The following is a 22287-nucleotide window of genomic DNA, read 5'->3' as shown; positions in this document are numbered from 1 at the left end:
CTAGAATACTCCCAAGAATACTCCTAGAATACTCCCTAGAATACTCCTAGAATACTCCCTAGAATACTCCCTAGAATACTCCTAGAATACTCCTAGAATACCCCTAGAATACCCCTAGAATACTCCTAGAATACTCCTTGAATACCCCTAGAATACTCCTATAATACTCCCTAGAATACTCCTAGAATACTCCCTAGAATACCCCTAGAATACCCCTAGAATACTCCTAGAATACTCCTAGAATACCCCTAGAATACTCCTAGAATACCCCTAGAATACTCCTAGAATACTCCTATAATAATAATAATACTAGTCCTGCAGAGTTGGCTCACTAGTCTGTAACTTTACATTAAGGATCATCATAGAAAATAACTTGTAGCCTACTTTTTCTACTTATAGGTCTTATGTAATGTGATTTAATTTTGATCAATTTGAGAATACTTCTGTGTTACAGTTACAGTGAGTAAATCAGAAAAATTGTTAGTTTGGTGTGCATGTTGCTTAATAATCTATATGCATATTGATCCTAATTATAATCATGTCATGTTGTTTTTACTGCCCTCTGGTGGCATCACAATGTTTCTAGGCTACTACACTATGCTATGCTATGCTATGCTATACTATAGTATACTATTCTAATCTATACTGTACTGATTATATGTACTATACTATGCTATTCTATTTACACAGATTTATTCCATACTAATCTATACTACACTACACTGTACTATACTATTCTATATCATACTATGCTATGCTAGACTATATAATATACTATTATATTCTATACTATACTATAGGCAACTATATTAAACTATACAATAGGCTACTATACTATACTATAGGCAACTATATTATACTATGCTATAGGATACTTTACTATACTATAGGCTACTCAACTATCTTATACTATACTATAGGCTACTATATTATACTATACTATACTATAGGCTACTATACTATAGTACACTACTAACTGGACTGAACTGTACTATACTATATTCTATCCTATTCTATATGTGGACCACCGAGCTTATGTGCTTATATGTAATATGTAAATGTAACAGAAGGCTAATTTACTAGCTTTTGGAGCCTGACTGACCGTTAATGCCTGGTCCACACCACTTCAGGTTCATCTCATATAGGTGTTGGATAGGCTTGAGGTCAGGGCTCTGTGAAGGGCAGTCATGTTCCTCTTCAGCAGACTGGAATAACTTTATGAAACTCGCTTCGAGCAGCAGGAAAAGGCCTTTCCCAGACTTATCCCACAAAGGTGGAAAGACACAATTCACACCACACATAATTCTCCTAATTGGAACGAGGTAAACTGGACTAGTCTGAATGTTATATAAGACAAGAAAGTTACTGACGAACAGAGTTAACAGAACCGATGGTGTTTATTCTGTTGAAGCCAAGGCTTGCCAAGTCATGTTACCCGTTGATGAAGAATGAGGAAATCATCCGAATCATTTGTAAAACTGACAGCTGACATTCAGTTAAGTGATTTGAAACCCATGGCTACCGTTGAATCACATAACCACCACCTTGTATTCAAAAGACACTTCTAACTTGTAACATACACACGGTATACATATACATTCGATTTTGCAGTTTTGCTATTCAAATCCACCACATATACAACATCCACATAAGCACATAACACTTTGAACATTCAGAGCTCTAACACGCTTCGACTGAGACGGACAGTTTGGATTCATTTGGACTGTAAATTCAACATCTTGCATCCAGTGTTAATGGACGACTTGCGCAAAAGGCTACATGTAGCACTCCAGTGTGAACCATTACAGGGGAGGGGAAAGCGTTAATAGTAGGTTTCCTTGCTTGTGCTCCTCAAAAAGTATGCTTTAGTTGTAATGTTTCTTTGAGGCAGAAATAATCTCATTGGTTATATTTTAGTAGGTAAAGCCGCACGGAAGCAAAGCGATGTTCTGCTGTGGACGGGGCCGGCAGCAAAACGTATTTTAGCCACTTAAAAATATCAATATCACTTTAAGTGTATAATTAGAATATAGATTATTTTCACCGCAGTCTATTTTTCCAACAGGGAACTGAAGTCGTGATCTGTGCCCTCGCCAAAGCCACCAGACTCCCTTGAAAAAAACACCTCACAGAACATAGGAGTTGCTGGTCTACCGCTGCCTCGCTCGGTTAGTTTGTTTGTGTTATTGCTTGACTTTGGTTAGTTCGGATTCATCAAAGTCACACAATAACACAAACATACTAACCGATCAAGGCAGCGGTAGACAAAGCACACCCCGTGTTTTGCAAGCTTAAATTACTGTTTTTTTCAATGGAGTCTGGTGGCTTTGGCGAGAGCATAGATGAATACAACGGCTTAAGTTCCCAGTCGGAAAGGGCTGTCTGACGGCAAGGTAAAGCGGTGAAAATATTCTAAGTATAGCGTACAGTTAAACTGATATAGATTTTTTTTTAGGTGGCTAAAATACGTTTTGCTGCCGGCCCCGTCCACAGCAGTACATCGCTTTCCTTCCATGCAGTAACTCCTGTTTGTTTCTCCAAACTGGGGGCATGCCGACCATCATCTACTGTAAGTACCTCATACAACCCCACTTCAAAACACCTGAACTATCCCTTTAAGCCAACACAAGGAGCTACTAGTGCTGCTACTTGGCATTAGACATCCGCTTTACACCGGCCACCCATATAGCATCAGATTAAGTTTAAGTATATATCTGCAGAAGTCGGATATGAACTGGATTTATGTGTGCTCCTGATTTATCTGCCAAAAATACCAACTGGCATCAGTTAAGGAACCCTCCACTTAACTTCTTGTTCTGTTGTTTGTTGCATATCTGCAGCTAATTAAACCTCAGTTTGAGTTTAAGTGCCAACTATGTAGTCCCCCCTCATACTGTAGTTCACTAAACAGGAGCTGACAATCTAAGTATATAGTTTAATGCATTTAACTTCTTAACTTCTTCTTAAAAATCTAGTAGAGGTAGTTATCCGATTATCCAAGATGCTTTAAATGCAACAGTTTATTTCTTTAAGTAGCTTATCAAAGTAATAAATTCCATAATATCAGCGTTGTCCTCTTTGACCTCTTGACATTTTCACTGACCTTCAGCCATGTAAAGCTGGAAAACCCGTGGTTCAACACAAGCGGATTATTTCTACCTCAGCAAATTGTTTTTATATAAACGAAAACTCCAGTCTGCTGCAAGATGAGTGTCACAACGTCAGTGAGGAAGTCAGCCATTTGCTGTGATAATCTGCATTGTGCGTTACCTGCGAGGGCGTTCTTATGTTGCAATAAGCCATGAGAACTGCAGTGTTACTGAAAAACACCCACAACAATCGAGGTTAAGAACATCCCCAGTGCTTTTATACTATGGTCACTAATGAATGTGTACACCCTGCATCATTAAAACACTCAAGCATCATTAAAATTGAAAAAAAGATCACTACTCGCAACCAAATATGGATGATTTATGGGAGCCTAGAGTGTTTGACCAGTCATTACTTTCATTGAGCTGGCTAATATATTATTATCCAGTTTAAGAAATGATCTTAATTATTGTAAACACAAACCGTGGGGCAGTAAAAAGACACAACCTGATGGAGCGCTGCCAAAGCCAACAGGTGATCAGCCACCAGCGGGAAACTGTATATGAGAAGCGAGGTCGCACTGTAAACAAACACAGACCTGCAACACAGTCCTTCTGCTTCCAGGCTTTGACATATATTCATTACGTTGCTAATTAATAGCACAGTTGGTGTTTACTACTCTCTAAGCAGGAAGAGGGTGACTCTCATCCAGCTGGAAGAACAGTCGTTTTTTTGTTTGCTTTTTCTATCATACTGCACTTTAATTACAAAGATAAAACAGGTTGAAAGGTTGGTTTCCTGGTGATGCCTCTCTCTCTCTGACCCTCAGGCTGCTTTCACAGCAGCGTGGCAGATGCAATAAGCAGTCTTTAATGGCTATATATAATACAATGCCAGTAATATTCTGTAATAATAAAATGCACAAAAATCATGCAGTAGTAAGCAGGCTAAATGCAAAGCTGCTCTGTGACATGACGTGGCATCGCTGCAAGCCTTTAAACATGAATTCCATATATGAAAGCGGCCGACTGCTTATGGCATTTGTCATGATGAGGGACAAAACGGCACTCTTGTCGTTGCTTTGGAAATCCTAGTGTGCGTTTTTTTGTTTCCATCCTTCGATACCTTTTTTTTTATCAGTCTGTAAACACAGTTTAGTTCCGTAAAGTTGCTCCCTCGTATGTGTCCTCTGCGATCCCCGACGCAGCCACGTCGAACGGTTCCTCATTTTACCCTCAACAAACGGAAACATAAGAGGAAGCAACTTTCTGGACTGTAAAGCTCCTTCTATCGGATTCTAAAATGCTCCCCTGTGATTGCGGTGTGTGCATATGATCCTGTAAAGAACCGTCCTGCCCTGCTGCTCAAATAAACTCATGACAGGGCGAACAAACACAGTCACGCTGAGCAGAGGGAATGCAGAGTTTTCTTCAGGTGTTTTTTGCCACACAGTCCTTTTCACCAATCATTGAGTACGTGGTCCTTCTTCAGGGTTGAGGGGTTGAGGCAGAGCAGAGAGAGGCTTACTGCTCCGCCTGAAGGCTATCAGTCTTGCCGCCGGATGCTTTGACGCTGCTCACTTCTTCGAATACCAACTCTGTGCACACATGAGAGAGAAATAAGGGGAAAGATGTTAGAAGTGTTGATTAGGATTGGTGTAAAGAAGAGGTGAGGAGTATTTCAAACCTGCTTAAGGTGAGAAAAAAAACACTTGTCATAACGCAGGGTACTTTTGTGTATAAACCCAGAGTCCTCTGGTGCAAGCTTTTATTTATTCTGTGCTATTATAATTGTGCTTGTTCAGCTTGGTGTACTGGTGTATGAAAGAAAAAAAAATCCACCATGACTCACATCAGCTCTGGGGCATTTCACAAACCATAAAACTCCCCTGCTGAAATGAAATGTAGGCTACTCATATTCATGATGTTATAAACGGCATATCTAAATGTCTCAAATTTTATTTTGGTGGTGTAGACGGCGTTCCTGCAAATAACCATGCAAGCTTAAAATCATCATTGCATAATCCCCAACATTAAATGGATAGTTTAGGGTGTTTTGAAGTGAGGTTGAATGAGGTACTTGTCCATAGTCAGTGTATTACCTACAGTATGATAATGGTCGGTATGGTCGGAAGGAGACAGGAGATACCGCACGGAAGCAAAGCTGCGGACGGGGCCGGCAGCAAAACGTTTTTTTACCACCTAAAAATCAATATCAGTTTAAGTGTAGGCTATATTTAGAATATTTTCACTGCTTTACCTTCCCGTCAGACAGCCCTTTCCGACGGGGGAACTGAAGCTGTTGTATCCATCTATGCTCTCGCCAAAGCCACCAGACTCCATTGAAAAAAACTGTAATTTAACCTTGCATAACACAGGAGTTGTTGGTCTATCGTTGCCTTGCCTGCATGTGACTTTGGTGAATCCAAACTAGCAAAAGTCACACAATAACAACAATCAAACTGACCGATCAAGGCAGCAGTAGACCAGCATCTCCCGTGTTCTGCAAGGTAAAATTACTGTTTTGTTTAATGGAGTCTGGTGGCTTTGGCGAGAGCATAGACGGTCAGTTCTCCGTTGGAAACATAGATTGTATAGCTGTTGCAGGACAAGGTGAACCGGCAAAAATATTCTAAATATAGCGTAAATATAACTGATCTTGATTTTTTTAGGTGGCTAAAATACGTTTGCTGCCGGCCCCGTCCACAGCAGTACATTGTTTTGGTTCTGTGCGGCAATTTCTGTCTGTTTCTCCAAACTGGGGGGAGTCCCAACCATCATCTACTGTAGGTAATACACTTGAAAAACACCCAAACTATCCTTTTAAGAGCTCTGCAGCTTGAAGCTAACTTAGGATCTGTGGCGTCAATTTGTGCAACTTCCTCCTTAAAATAAAAACCTGCCCTTTTACAATTATTTATAAAAGGAAGTGAGTGCATTATTTTGAAAGAAATTGAGAAGTAGACACTATTTGTACATTTTTATAATAGGGGAAATAAGTGTTTTATTGTACTATCTGCTGTTTTAAAACATATATTACCTTTCCATTCTTCTAGAGTTCGGTCTTTACTCTCCAGCGTTTGGTCGTAAGGCGGGGCCTCCGGCTCATCGTCTGGATCGTGGTACTGTGAGAAGTAAGGGTGAGACAGAGCCTCGCTGGCCGATATCCTCCCATCGCAGTCCAGAACCAGCATACGCTTCAGTAGATCGACGGCTGACGGAGACAGAAACAGACGAGAGGTGAAAAGGGGATGTGGTAGGAAGATTGGAAAACCAGTTTAAACCCAAAGGGGCCAAACCTGCATAACCGAATTACTCGTTCCCAATATGGAAAGAACAACTTGAGCTTTAGCAGCCTCTGGAAGCCTTCCAATTGAATTTAAGAAGCTGATAATCCAATCTGCGGTGTATCACTCACCCATTGGATTCGCTCCTCTGAAGATCTTTTCCAGGTCCTGCTGCGGCATGAAGGGCAGAGACTGGATGTATTTCTGCGCCTGCGAATAGAGACCAGCGTTGGCATGTGACAATGTGGATGATTTGTTAGTGATCAATCACCCCAACGCTCACACATATCGATTACTCAGTCAAACAGCCTTGTCAAGGGAATGACTAATCAATTAGAAGAGGTCGCCTGCGTCGGTGTATGCAACATTACAATCACTCCTCCATTCATTCTTCCTTCTCTCACGTGTTCGGAGCAGATCTTCTTTAACAGGTCGGGTGTCGGAGTCCCAACCACCTCCATGATTCTCTTCAGCTGGTCAATATCTTAGTGCAGGAGGAGTTAAGGACTGTTAGGACCATGGATGTATATAAAGAGAAGTGGATACAGCATTGGAGGCGGGCTCCTGTTCATTCCTATGAGAGTTGCTCAGTGGCGTATGAAGCCAAAATGGCTCGACTGCCGAGTGATACCCGGATCATCTGGTGATCTCCCGCATCCATTGGGCCCATAGAGCAGACGCACTAGCGTTGTCCTTTAACCCCGCCTCCTGAGTCTCGGTCTGGGGCTCATTCACATGAATGGAGGAAGGGAAAAAAGTCTGGATTCGGCTATTAGTGCAAGTGTTCGTACTGGGAAGTTGATTTACAAAGCTATAGACGTCTCTTTCCCAATGTAAGTCTATGGGAAAAAGTATTTTTGGGCCCAATGGCATCACGTGACGGACACGGAAGTTCCACCGTTTGGCAAATACGAAAATTTGGTTTCAAAGCCCGGCGCTCTTCCTGGGGGCTTGGTTAGGACTCGTCATAAGACTGAAACTCTACTTGCTGAGCATTGCTCAAAGCTTCCTTTCTAGTCCCACAACCCACAAAGATCAGTAAATCAAATTTGTTTTAGCTCTACTCTTAGACAGCGAATACAACAACCCTTTTGTGATCGCTCCTATTCATTCCCCTGCTTCTCTCAGTCGACGCACCTCCCCTTCAGAAACGCCCGGGATTGTAATGCAAATCCACAAGAGGTCTGCATCCACAGGGGCACATTAAAAGAGGTAATGGACGCTTGATGCTAAGAGGTGGAAACAAGCTGCAAACTGCAATGGATTCACTGCCACGCTGATAAAGGATACAGTCAGTGCCAGGAAAAAGGACTTTTCCCTTCAGCAGCTCTCCCATGATGCATCCCACCGACCAGATATCAACTGGAACAGAAACATCAGAGGTTTAAGCATCATTTATTGAGTTTTCTTTTGATAAAAAAGCTCATTAAATGTCTATAGTTTAGTGGCATCGTACCATTCTGATTGTAGTGCATCCAGTTCAGCATGATCTCCGGCGCTCGATACCAGCGAGTCGCCACGTACCCCGTCATCTCGTCGTCCGTCTGCCTGGCCAATCCAAAGTCGAGGATCTGTAGGACGGGAAGACAGTTTTGTTAATTGATGGAGTTTATGGGTTCGTAGGTTTAAAGTGAAGGTCAGTCTTACCCTCAGCTCACAGTCCTCATTTACTGCCACATTACTTGGCTTGAGGTCCTGGGAAAGATAGAAAAGCAGACAAAGGAGGAGAGAACCATGATTAAAATGAGGATGTATCTGCAGAGAGAGGGATGGATATGATCATAACAACAACATATACCACTCAGCTTCTGTTTGTAATCCATTTTTGGCCATTTTCGCCGCATTTAGCACACTGTTGGTGATTACTTTTTGATGTCGCTACACAGAAATGCATGTATCTGATTGACTTTTCTATTAGTATTCAAATATTAAATATTCACTCCTGTCCAGGTAACTGGATTCGACGCAACTTTAACAACCTTAAAACCATAAAAACACAATAATTAAACGCATGATTGTCCATAGTTAATCGTAAATTAATCACAAATTTTTTATCTGTTCAAAATGTACCTTTAAAGGGAGATTTGTCAAGTATTTAATACTCTTTTCAACATGGGAGTGGGCAAATATGCGGCTTTATGTAAATGTATGTATATATTTATTATTTAAAATCAATTAACAACACAAAACAATGACAGATATTGTCCAGAAACCCTCACAGGTACTGCATTTAGTATAAACAATATGCTCAAATCATAACATGGCAAACTGCAGCCCAACAGACAACAACAGCTGTCAGTGTGTCAGTGTGCTGACTTGTCTATGACTTGCCCCAAACTGCATGTGATTATCATAAAGTGGGCATGTCTGTAAAGGGGAGACTCGTGGGTACCCATAGAACCCATTTACATTCACATATCTGGAGGTCAGAGGTTAAGGGACCCCTTTGAAAACAACCATTCTAGTTTTTCCTCGCCTAAATTTGTTGCGTTAAGTTAAAGAAATGTCAGAGGCTCTTTTACAACCTCACTTTTACATTTTTAAATTCAAACAGTTGTTTATCATCAATCTCTTAAAATAAAGTTGCAATCAAAGACTGAAAAGCAAAGTTGAACTCATACACAAGCATGCTGTGCTGCCAAACATTGTCCGAACCTATGGAGGCTGATCTGTTTAGAAATGTGTATAAAAGGATCCATAAGGAATGTAGAATATTTCCAGTTGGTGCAGCCATATATACCATGCAGTATCAGGCTTCAGTGTAAACATCACAGATCTTCAGTGAAGAGTTGGAACAAGATTTAAAGTTACTTTAGGGGGAAACTGAATGTTAAAATGGTATCTAGCAAGAGCTGTTATGCTTTTTTGCAAACTTGATGGAGAAAGGCACTCACTCTGTGGATCAATCCCGCTGAATGGATGTACTGTTCGACAGGCGGAGGGGCAGGAGGATGGGGGAGGAGAGAGAGAGAGAGAGAGAGAGAGAGGACATAAAGGGAGACAGGGGTCAACAGTGCAGTTCACCATATTAGCCCCTGCCTAAAGGGAGACTGCTTTTGTCTGTTCCATGGTAACCGTGAAGGCCGAACAGCCGGCTCTCCCGGCTGCTGGACCGATTCAGTGTGAACATGCGAGCTTCGGACAGAATCCACAAAGAATAACAGAATGTCAAATTCAATATAAATATAGCGTTAAGTGTTTGTGCAACTCGGACTGTGGTGATCGCTGACAGGTGGTATACCACAGTGATTCCCAACCAGCTGTTGCCAGGGGATGCATGGAAAAATTGTAGCTCAACAAATATTTGTAAAAATAGAAATTACGATTTGATATATATATATATGTAAAAAAAATAAATAGATATCCACTTATTGAGTCTGCTGTAACACCTGAACACTGTTGCGATAGAGAGCGTGTGAAAACTGCTCAGCAAGCGAGCAAAGAAGTCTAAACAGTTAGCGGAAGTAATGAATCAGTAGTTAAAACAGTTAGGTAACTGTAATGGATAAATGGTTCAACCCGGACTCACGGTAAGGCGTATAAATAGCACGACATTACACGGATATTCTGTGTGTTATGAGGACGCATTTTAGGCTTTTCACGTGTCATTTGTACGCCACGAAACAAAACTATGGTAACGTCCGCAGACCACTTAGTTAGGTTCAGGAAAACTGTCATGGTTGGGCTTAATATAAGTATGTAAACTAAGTAAGATACGTACAAAAACAACTCCTGTGTTTGTTGGACCCGCCCACCATAAGTGGTCTTTCTCGCTTTTTACAAGCCCCCAGGAAGTGCGCCGATCGTCGATCCAGACTTTTGTAGTGGCCAAATGACGGTACTGCAACTTCCGTGTCCGTCACGTGATGCCATTGGGCCCAAAAATACTTTTTCCCATAGACTTACATTGGGAAAGAGACGTCTGTAACTCAGCGGATCTTTTTTTTTTTTTTAAGTGAATCAACTTCCCAGTACGAACACTCTGATAGCCTTTATTTAAAAAGTACGTTTTTAAAGTTGTAAAACGCACTTATAGCTGAATCCAGAGTTAAGACCCAGACCGAGGCTGGAACACAAGCCGTGACAACGGCGTGATGTTGGGACCTCGTGACCGAGTCACGTGACCGAGCGGACGCTACTGCGCATGTTCCGTCTGCCAAAGATCCGGGTACTTTTCCAGACGGAAGTCGAGTCATTTAGACTTCACTGAGCAACTTTCATAGGAATGAACGAGGCCCCGCCTCCAACGCTGTATCCAGTTCTCTTAATACATCCATGGCTTTTTATCCTACGTCTCTAACTCTGACCGTTGCAATTTCCACGGTCGGTACAGGTACAGACAACATGGCGTACAAATCACACGCCAAAAGCAAGAAAGGCGTTCTTATTGCACGCTAAATGTCATTCATACGGCTTTCCCTGTGAACGGGCTGAATGGGTGAAATGATCAACTTCTGTTAGTAGTATGAAGAGAAACTACAGCAACCTAAACATTGACAGCTCAATTGTATGAAAATAATATTGTAACAATATCCACTTTTATATAATCAATAGTGTTAAATAACAGCTTCAAATCAATTCAAATGAACACACTTGGTCACGTGTCAGGGCTGTGGCGGTACATCAGACAAAAACGGTTGGGAATCACTGTCTGCATGCTAACTCATATATTATGCATGTAAGGCACACTGTAGCTGTAAATTACCTTGAGGCCACGTAGAAGCTGGTAAATTAAGAACTGCACGTGCTCGTCTGACAACCTCTGAAATTTAACGATGTTATTGAGGTCTGCGCCCATCAGGTTAGTCACCAGGTAGCTGGAGAAAGGGGAGAGCGTATGAGCGAGCGAATGGGGGGTTGGGGAGGTTATAGAGGAGAACATAGCGATGCTGCCATGGCAACCGTAAGACATCTCTACAAGCCTATAATCCCCTAGGATCGCCTCCACCGACACCCCACATGCCCTCTACTAACACAATCATTGCATTTTTGGTGAAAGGTGGACAGCTGTACAGCTAAACACGAAGGGATAAAAAGATTTACAGTTCATTGAAGTCCTCTAATGTTGCAGCAGGTGTGAAGACGTCCAGCAGCCCTATTACCTGCAGAGACAGAGACAAGCAGAGCTGATCAATAACAGAGTGGAAACATGCAGAGAGCCTGTCTGCCTGTCTCTGGGTATTTTCACGAGGAGCACTAACATTCTCGTGTTTCATGTGCTTGAGCAGCCTGAGTTCCCGGTACGAGCGGCGGCTGTGGATCAGAGACTGAAAAGGCCTGGACAGCTTCTTCACTGCGACCTTCTGCCGCAAGACGACATCGTACGCCGAACTGGAGAGAGAAAACAGGGAGAGATAAACATACCTGAGTTTTTGAAGTCACAAAAGTGAGTATTAGTCATGTCTGTTTTACTATAAAGCAGGTTTAAGTGCTATATAAATACTGTGAAAGTATTGAAACGTTCAATATACGGAGAAACACACACAGCCCGTATTCAGAAATTGTGCGTTTGAAATAAGCCGTTAGGATTTCTGTCCATTTGTGATGTCACAAATATACAATATTTAGACCACAAACGTAAACATTCTAAATGTGTCCCAGTTTATTTCCGGTTGCAGTGTATGTGAATGACATCAGCTGACAGGACGTAAACATGGACCCAAGCTGTTGCCTAGCAACGCAATTCCATTGAAATTCTGTTAAAATTAGCTTAAACGGAGCGTTTCAGACCGAGGGGTAAATACAGGCATATTCAGGCAGACAGTATGAGGGAAAAAAAGTTTTTTTTTAACATTACAACATGTAAACATGTTCGAGTAGAAACACAAAATACAAGTATGGACCTGAAAATGAGCACGATATGGGACCTTTAACACTATATTGTTTTTATTGTAAGTGGCCCTAAAAAGTTGAATTCCACAATCAGCAAAAAATAACTATGAGGTACCATTTTAAAGGTGCTCTATACGATATCCAGAGCATTAATATAGCAGTAAACAACTATTTGCTATATAAAGAGGAGTAATGTCTACCTGAGCAGAGAATGAAGTCACTCTCCCTCTGTGTGTGTTGTAATCTGCGTGCCCAACTGGCTAGCTCACGGACGCCGCTCTGCACTGCGCTCATACGGTTTCAGCACGACCGATGGCATATATGGGAAATATGTTGCTTTCTTACCAAGAGGCTCATTCATGTCTATGTAGAGCGAGCACAAACGCAAGCAACAGGACGCTGACTTTCGTTGACTTAACGGCCACAGGTGTCGCTGTTGTTTTAATTAGTGAGCTTTAGAAACAGTGGTAGGCGGATTTTATTATTTTTGGAAATAGCCAGACTAGCCGTTTCCCCCTGTGTCCAGTCTTTATTCCCTTTTGTTCCCAAAATGCGACACTATTCTTCAAACCTAGTATGAGCCATCGATACTGAGAGCATCTCTATGCATTAGTGATAAGGTTTGAGGGAAAGACACAGACAGACTTGACTAATGCAGAAAGGGAAGGAGATGGTGAAAGAGGATGTGGTTGGAACAAGACAGGCGCGGATGTCAGATATTGTTATGTTGTGTTGGTTTATTTCATCTGCCGCGTTTGAAATGTAAATGTCATTCCACATATTGAACGCTGAGCTCTGCTTGTGATGCCGCCGCTGCCTTTGTGGTGCCAGTGTCTTTTCAGTCCTTCCTGTCTTTTCACAACACTCACAGTAGTGGTAATAATAATACAGCCAAAAGCGAGCGGAACAGACAAACAGGAAGGAAACATGGGTGAGAATTGTGAAATACTGCGCAGCACTGCAGAAATAGAACAAGAAGTGAAACACAGAGTGGAACAAGTGGACATTTAAAGTGAAGTGAGAGAGGATGAGTTATACTGTACATTTACATGTGGAACAGAATCCATGCATGATATAAAACTATAGTTTATCTGTCTGATTTCTGATCACTTAAAGGGGAAATCCTCTCTTTCTTACACTTGAAGTTCATCTGAACGTGTGACGCTCATTTCAGGAATTTCTCAGTAATAAGGTGGAGAGACCACAAACCGTCTTATGGTCTTTCGTTTAAGTTCGTGGTTGCCCATGACTACCTTGTATGACAGCTTTTTGCAGCAGGGTGGAGACAGTGATACTGTATATTAAATGCAAATATAACGATTTTTTTTTTACTGTGAGAAAAAAAACTGTAAGCCGCATCTGCTTACTCAAAACCCAACTTGTCTCGTTGCACAGCACTCTGATCTGTTTTATTCTATTGTGGGTGCGATAACTGATTTCTCACTGAATGCTGTTCAGAGACGGAGCTGTAGAAAGCTCTAGAAAAGAAGCCATCAACCTACCTAACCTTCAATTCCTTGCTTTTCCTAAAACACCTGCAAAAATTCAGATCCCAGCAGGTCAACTTGAGTGCCCACCAAATGATGCGTGTCTCCTGTCTTTTCCGCGGTGTGAAATATGACTATCATATCATGGTGACCTTTAATGCTTACATGCATGAGTAAGCTACACTCTTGCACGGTTGTGTGCATCCATCCATCCATGCGTCTTGTAATCTGCCTGCTGCCCGTCCCGGAAGTCCCCGCCGGGTTTTAAGCCGGGACAGCAGCCAGTCTCCTCCGTCTCTGACATGAAGCAGGCCTCGCTGCCTCACACATACCTTCCTCCCTGCCATCTTCCATACATGGGTCTGACTGCACTGCTGTCAGCACACACGGCCCAGCCAGGGCATCGATTTCTCTCCTTTTCTTTTGTCTCAGTTTTTTTTTTTTATATCCGAGCTCTTAATGCACTGACGGTTTCAAAAAAGGAAGAGGGGGGAAGGGGCAGCTGATATCCAGTGTGAGATGATACAAGTAGACTGTTTATCCACAGAGGAAAATCTTATCAGTTGATGTGATTCATTCTGATTAAATCAAGAGGAAACCCTTATATGATTTGCATATATCTAAAGGGGGGAGGGAATTGACTCTTTGAAATACAGAGAGGAAACTGTAATTTATTCTATAGATTAATGTCCACAGGGTTTGTTTCTTGCATCCGACACTGCATCCAATTTTATGCATTCCTTTGCAGCCAAAACAAGATACCATTCATATATCAGCCCGGTTGCACGAAAAGGTGTATGATGGACGCTATTCTTGCTTTTGACGTGTCATTTTTACGCCTTGAGTCCAGTCCATGTAAACGCATGCTACGCTCAGAGCTGGTGACGTAGAATAAAAGAGAAAGACTGCCTACGATGGATGGGTTCAACAAACACTTTCACCCAGGAGACTGGTGTTCGAGACCGGTGTTTTGTTTTGTAAGTTAGTGATGTTTGTGACGTGTTTTCCGTACTTATGTTATGTAGTTTCCGTACATATTTTACTTCGTTAACGTACTTATTTTAAGCCCAACCATGACCATGTTTTTCCTAAACCTAACTAAGTGGCTTTCTTGCCTAACCCTAACTGTGGACGTTACCGTAGTTTTGTTGCGTGGCGTACAATTGGCACGTGAAAAGTGGCGTACAAATAGAGTGATGCAGGGATGACGTATTTTTGTAGTTAGAATCATACAGGTTCCCTTGACAAAATAAAAAATTCGGTTTTTCCATTGGGTTTTGGATTATTGCAGAAAATAAGCTCTTTGGCAAACAAACGTTTATGATACTTACACGTTTTGTTCCATAAGATAATCTCCACAAATGAACACCATTTTATGATTTTTGAAATGTGGTTGCAATCACCAGAAGTAAAAAGCTAATGTTAGGCTATAAACGAACTACAACACGGTTGCATGAGCGCGAGTATACACAACGAGGCTGTAAAGGTGGACGTGTCGGCGTGATGACGTTTAGTAGTCTCATTTTTTAAGACATATAAAAGCTAAAATTTTAGTTTAGATTTGAGATCTTCCTGCACCACTCTTTGACTCGCAAAAAGCCTAAATGCATCCTCATGACACACGTAATGTCCTGCCATTCATGCGCCTTCTCACGAGATCGGGTTGCATGTCTGTACGCTGAAAATGAAGCTACCAGCCAGCAGCCTGTTAGTCCGAAAGTAGCAAAATCCGCTTTCCAGCACCTCTAAAGCTCACTAATCTTGTGTGTTTAATTCGTACAAAAAAAGATGTGCAAAAACATCTGTGGTTATGGTTTTACACAAATTGCGTTGGGGACTATTTATTGGCCACACGCAGTGGCTTCCTGCTGTGTCCCGTCATTATGATAAGCTGTGCTAACTGCTGTAATTTCAAGAGTGGTATCGATCTTCTCATCATCCCAAAATAAGAAACTATCCCTTTAAGTACTATTCTCACATACACCCACTCATTACAGCCGGCATGCATCTGTGTCTTTTAAATTGCACCACATTTACATGATAACCCATCCACCCAAACAAGATCAGCAACAAATCAACACCCCTATCTAGCTCTCTGCCCGGTTTATCATATTTCCGTTCGACAATCTGACAAGCACAGACTAATAACTATTGTGTGAGGAGAAAATGAAGCAAGTCATGTTTTATTCATCGCTATCCAAATGAGAGGCTTCATGCCAAAGTTCTGCTGTACTGAACAGATGTTACATACGGCGACACGAGATGAAAGCAGCCTTGATCAGCTCCGTGCATATTCTCGCTTGATGTTCAGTCTCGGCCGGTCCAAAAATTGGCCCACTTTTTAGTCTCAAAAAGCAGAAGAGAGAATATTCAATGGGATTAGGGCTTGACAGCAGGAAGCTGAGAAGACAATGAGTCTGGATTAGGCTAGGGGATACGCCAGTGTTCAGTCCTCCAAACTTTATGTCTCATGACTTATCAAAATTCAAGAAGCACTGCGTGTTAAATTATTAAACAAGCTTTGTATTTCTGGTGCTGCACTCTCTTGCGTCCGTGTCTTACTATTTAATATTACTCCCTTACACCGACTGTACTGTTCTCTTTCTAAACTCTTTCTGCCCCCCTCTCCCATGGGTGGCAGGACATAAGTTCTTCATCTCTAACTATAATGGATTATATGAGCTTGCCGGATCCTTGACCTCGGGCCTGCAGTCTCAAGAGGGTTCACCGAGAGATGAATGATGAGAGCTGTTTTGCTGTGCATCTCAAGAGGTAGACTGTGGGACTATCCTAGCCCCCCAACATCACTAAACACATGCATATATATATATATGTATATGTCGCAGTCTGAACTCCCATCCCCCAGCTGGGTTTCTACTCAAGTCTTGCCATGAGAAAGTCACTGACAATGGCTGGAGATCAACATCAACAATGCAGGGCAGAGCTGGGTAGTGTGTGGAGGAATGTCCTTTGTGTGTGTGTGTGTATAATTTAAGATAGAGTTCACACTTATATACTGTCCAAATGATGCCTTTAACAGCTGAGAATGTGCAGTGCATAAAACAGAAGGAGAAACACGCCTGCTAATTCTTCTGATGACTCCAAACAAACCAGACACATAAAATACACCACTTCCTTTGTGGCAGGAAAACAGCTTCCAGACTACAAGGATTTAGGGCAGTTATTCCCAACCAGTGACATGTATCTTAAGGCAACCCGGTCTCATGGGAAGGCGTAGAAATAGCACAACATTACACAGACATTATGCGCGTCATGAGGAAGAATTTTAGTCTTTTCGCGTGTCGTTTGTACGCCACGCAACAAAACCACAATAACGTCCGCAGTTAGGTTTAGGCAACAAAACCACTTAGTTAGGTTTAGGAAAAAACGTCATGCTTGTTTGGCTTAAAATAAGTACGTTAACTAAGTAAAATATGTACGGAAACAATGTAACATAAGTACGGAAAACATGTGACAAACATCACTAAAAAACAGACCAATCTCCTAGTTGAAAGTCCTGTGTTTGTTGGACCCATCCACCTTCACATCGCGAGCCATAAGCAATCTTTCTCGCTTTTTATTCTACATCAATAGCTCTAAGCGTAGCATATTACCGCGGATGCATTTACATTGCAGTTAGTACAGACTACATGGCGTACAAATGACACGCCAATAACAAGAAAGGCGTTCTTATCGCACGCTACATGCCTTGCGCATTATCGTGTCATTCATATGCCTTTTCGAGCGAATGGGCTGCTTAGGGGGTACGTGGAAAGATTATGGAGTAGCTCAATTAATTTGACAGTATATACTGTTCATATATTGTATGAAAACATTTGGTAACAATATCCACTTTTATATAATTAATTAATTAGTGTTAAAAAAGTTCCAGATTAAAATCTAGTCAGCTCATTTTCTTATAGACTTCTATAAAATCAGACTTCTTTTTGCAACCAGAGGAGTCGCCCCCTGCTGGCTGTTAGAGAGAATGCAAGTCAAAGCATTGGCTTCACTTTTCAGGCCCGGAGGTTGCCCACTGATGATCACTGCTTGGTCGTATATATCACACTCGACACTAATTTGTCATCAATGGGAAATAAAGAGACTTCACTCACACATCTTACCCTGATCTCATGCTCCAGAAAACAGTCCTATATTTACACAAACTGACTGAACCTTTAGAGATCATGAGTAGCAAATATGAATGCCACATTGCTTTAGGCGGGCAACATTTTTTTTCTGTCAACAAAGACGAGCTTCACGTAGCGTTGAATGGACGCTTTGATAACACGGCACATGCATTTGTAGCGTCCAAGATGGGAATCTAACCTGAACTTTAGCAGTTTCCTTCTCCTAAAATGCTCACGTGCATGTCATCGTCATCTTCCCGAGGGTGAATGAAACAGCTGAAAGCATCATCCAGCTCTCTACATGTTTTTTTCACTACTGTGCTATTCTGAGCTTTAAAGCTGCAATGTCGGCAATATGTTACGCACAAATACTCCTGTGGGAGCCTGACTCGTGAAGTGGAGCTTCGACAGATAAGCACATTCAGACTGTGTCTTAATTAACTTCTGAGCTGACAGGAAGTCAGCTGTGAGGATGATACATCCTCTCTGAGAGGTGTGGCTGAACAAGCCAGCACATGAGCATCATATCAGCAGAGTGATCCTATCCTACAATAACTCTCTCTCTCAGACATAAACGTCTGACAAAAGTGAGAATAAGATGTAGTGAATTCATCTTAGCTCGGATTATAAGTGTCAGTTAAGGACACTTCTTCGCCTACGCAGAGGAAGACCAAATACAAAATGATAAACAGCCGATTCCAAACTCCTAAACAGAAGAGTGAGCGCTCCATCTGGGAGAAAATTTGGACCAAGCGGCGTTAAATCTTCCGCCTCTCTCATCCCCCCCGGTACAAAGCATCACAGGATTTGGACGTGTAGCAGAGCTGGCCCACAAATTTAGATTTTCCTCAGTGTAGTCTGGAAGGGCTCAGTGGGCATATGCTACGATTAGCTTTTAACCACCTTTACGAAAAAGTAGCATACTTAAAGTTTATTTTATGAAGTGAAGTTTAAGTACATTTCCCAAGTATACTTTGTGTAGTAAGTATAATAATATCGATATACTAGTATACTTGTAAGTGCACTACATCAATACTTCTTGGGACTAAATTGGCATACTTTTTAGTTTATAAAAGTATACTTTGAAGTGTAAGAATAGTACAATTTAAGTACACAATTAGTTTACATCTAAGTTGTACTACAAGTGAACTTAAAGGTATACTTTTAGTTTACTAGTTATATACTTGTAGCCCACTTTTTACTTTATAAAAGAATGCTTTAAGTACACTCTTAGTAAACTACTCGTTTAATATTTTTTTTACTGCAAGTATACTTGTAAGTTTTCTTTAACTTATAGTACTGAGCCAATGATTTATGCATTACATAAAGAGACTTGCTCCTTTTGCTATTTGACTAAATGTTTTGTGATGAGATCAAAAAGTAAGCACAACTGCAAGCCAAGTATACGCCAGTAGACTTTTCTGTATACTTCACAGTATAAACCAAGTATACTTAGACTTTAATGTATACTTGTCAGTGTAAGCCAAGTATACTTAGACTTTAATGTATACTTGTCAGTATAAGCCAAGTATACTTAGACTTTAATGTATACTTTTCAGTATAAGCCAAGTATACTTAGACTTTAATGTATACTTGTCAGTATAAACCAAGTATACTTAGACTTTAATGTATACTTTTCAGTATAAGCCAAGTATACTTAGACTTTAATGTATACTTTTCAGTATAAGCTAAGTATACTTAGACTTTAATATATACTTTTCAGTATAAGCTAAGTATACTTAGACTTTAATATATACTTTTCAGTATAAGTCAAGTATACTTAGACTTTAATGTATACTTTTCAGTATAAGCTAAGTATACTTAGACTTTAATATATACTTTTCAGTATAAGTCAAGTATACTTAAGAAATATAAATATTTTAAGTTTAAAAGAAGTATACTAATAGCACACTTGAATAAACTTCTTTTTGGTGATGGGTCAGTTTTCACAAAGGGGACATCTCAACTTGAAGATCATTACATTCCAGAAGGATCCTTAATTTGACATCTACAAAAGCTTCTTATACTGTAAATTGTTTGGCCGTGTCTCTCCACAGTTCAGCTGCCAGGATCAATCGATATCTCTCTTAAAGATTTTCAGACCACTTCAGTTACTTGTCAGCGAGCTGCCAACATGCAATGTTGCGTATAGAAAAAGCTTTAACATCTTATTCACATCTTGATTATGCCGTTATAAGATCAGTCTCACATTTCCTTATAGGTAACCATCAGCCTGCTATTACAGCTTTAATTAATATTGACTGTTTGGAGGTGGTTATCATCACCATGACACATCGCCATGGCAACGTGATCCCACCAGCTGTAATACGAAAGTAGTTCAAAAATAATTAAAGCATGTTGCAGGATTGGAAGATGTCTGCATCCACACTATAGAGGGACATCAGAGAGGAGGAGGAGGGTGTATGGTTTATGCTCAATGATGATGATGATGCATGCATGCATGCACCTGCTGTAGGCTTCAAGGTGTTAGATTTGCATTGTATTGTGCCACCGAGAGCAGCTGGGCCTGCAGGTTTTCCCCCTTTCTTTCCAGATGTGGCATGCATCTTTAGGGTCCCCACTACACCAGCATCTGCAGTGTGTGTGTGTATGTGTGTGTGTGTGTATGTGTGTCAGGTTGGAGGGGGGGGTTATTTGGGAAATTCCTGTGCTGATGCTGCCTCATTCTTTAATTCCCCTCCACACATATAGAAACAGCAGACAGACAGTGAGCTGAGGGATAAAAACAAGTCCTGCTGTGTCTGTCTATATGACTGACAGCAGCGCACATAAAGAAATCATACTCATCTGCATATGGAAATATAATAGAAAATTATTTGATGTGTTTCTCCTTTGCAGAAGCAGCAAATGGGATGATCATAATAATATATGCATATTAAAATATATAGAAATAATATTATTTTATGATCATAATAATATATGCATATTAAAATATATAGAAATCATATTATTTTATGATCATAATAACATATGCATATTAAAATATAATAGAAAAATGATTTTATGTGTTTCTCCTTATGCAGAAGCAGCAAATGGGGTGATCATAATAATATATGCATATTAAAATATATAGAAATCATATTATTTTATGTGTTTCTCCTAATGCAGCTGCAGCAAATGGGATGATCATAATAATATATGCATATTAAAATATATAGAAATCATATTATTGTATGTGTTTTTCCTTATGCAGAAGCAGCAAATGGATGATAATAATAATAACAACAACAATAAACACCAGAAATGATCTGAATGTGCTTCATCCTGACACATACAGCATCGCTATGCTGATGCATCCTGACCAGTATATGTGTTAGATGTTGTGTCTGTGCAGCCTCGCCCCTCCACACACACACAGTCACTCACCAGACGGATCCGTAGGCTCCGGAGCCCACCGGCGTCAGGTTCTGGTACCGCTCCGGAACCTCCCACACGGTCTTGTTCAGCTCCTGCCGGTAGAATCCGGGTCTGGCGGAGGACATCTCTACCGAGCCGGTGAATAACAGAAAAGAAGAGAAAGAAAGGAGTAGAGGAGAGGAGACAGAGAGAGAGGATGGGAGGATGGGAGGATGAACCGAGGAGGAGAAACGGTAGATGTGGACCGGAGGAGGAGCGGGCCGCCGTCTGCTGCCTGAACCGATCTGCTGCTGTTACACACACACACACACACACACACACACACACACACACACACACACTCACACACACACACACACACACACTCACACACACACTGACTAGTGACAGCAGAGCTCTCTCTCTCTCTACAACCACCACCCCCCTCCTGTGGCTATATATATTATATTATATTATATTATATTATATTATATTATAATATATTATATTATATTATATTATATTATATTATAATATATTATATTATATTATATTATATTATATTATATTATATTGTTATATTATATTATATTATATTATATTATAATATATTATATTATATTGTATTATATTATATTGTTATATTATATTATATTATGTTATAATATATTATGTTATGTTATAATATACTATATTATGATATAGTATATTATGTTATGTTATAATACACTATATTATAATATATTATGTTATGTTATAATATACTATTTTATATTAAAATATAATAGATTATGTTATATTATAATATACTCTCTCTCCAGTACAACCACCCCCCTCCTGTGGCTATATATATTATATTATATTATATTATGTTATATTATATTATAATATATTATATTATATTATATTATGTTATAATATATTATGTTATGTTATAATATACTATATTATAATATATTATATTATGTTATGTTATAATACACTATATTATAATATATTATGTTATGTTATAATATACTATATTATAATATAGTATATTATGTTATGTTATAATACACTATATTATAATATATTATGTTATGTTATAATACACTATATTATAATA

At 40.2% G+C, this 22287-nt stretch overlaps 1 protein-coding gene across 1 annotated transcript; it reads right to left on the bottom strand.

Moving 5' to 3' along the window:
- Positions 1 to 3031: 3031 nt before the first annotated feature.
- mapk11 (mitogen-activated protein kinase 11) lies at positions 3032 to 21537 on the bottom strand. Its single transcript, XM_037760791.1, has 12 exons — positions 21213 to 21537; positions 11578 to 11707; positions 11420 to 11478; positions 11082 to 11193; positions 9271 to 9300; positions 8024 to 8071; positions 7833 to 7947; positions 7667 to 7738; positions 6781 to 6860; positions 6508 to 6586; positions 6130 to 6303; positions 3032 to 4687 (listed from the first exon to the last, which is right to left on the bottom strand). Exons 1-12 carry the CDS (start codon positions 21326 to 21328, stop codon positions 4614 to 4616), a joined length of 1089 nt encoding a protein of 362 aa, XP_037616719.1. The 5' UTR covers positions 21329 to 21537; the 3' UTR covers positions 3032 to 4613.
- Positions 21538 to 22287: the final 750 nt, after the last annotated feature.

Source organism: Sebastes umbrosus, chromosome 23 (genome assembly GCF_015220745.1).
Source record: "Sebastes umbrosus isolate fSebUmb1 chromosome 23, fSebUmb1.pri, whole genome shotgun sequence".
NCBI lineage: Eukaryota > Metazoa > Chordata > Actinopteri > Perciformes > Sebastidae > Sebastes > Sebastes umbrosus.
This window is presented reverse-complemented; position numbering and strand designations above follow the sequence as displayed.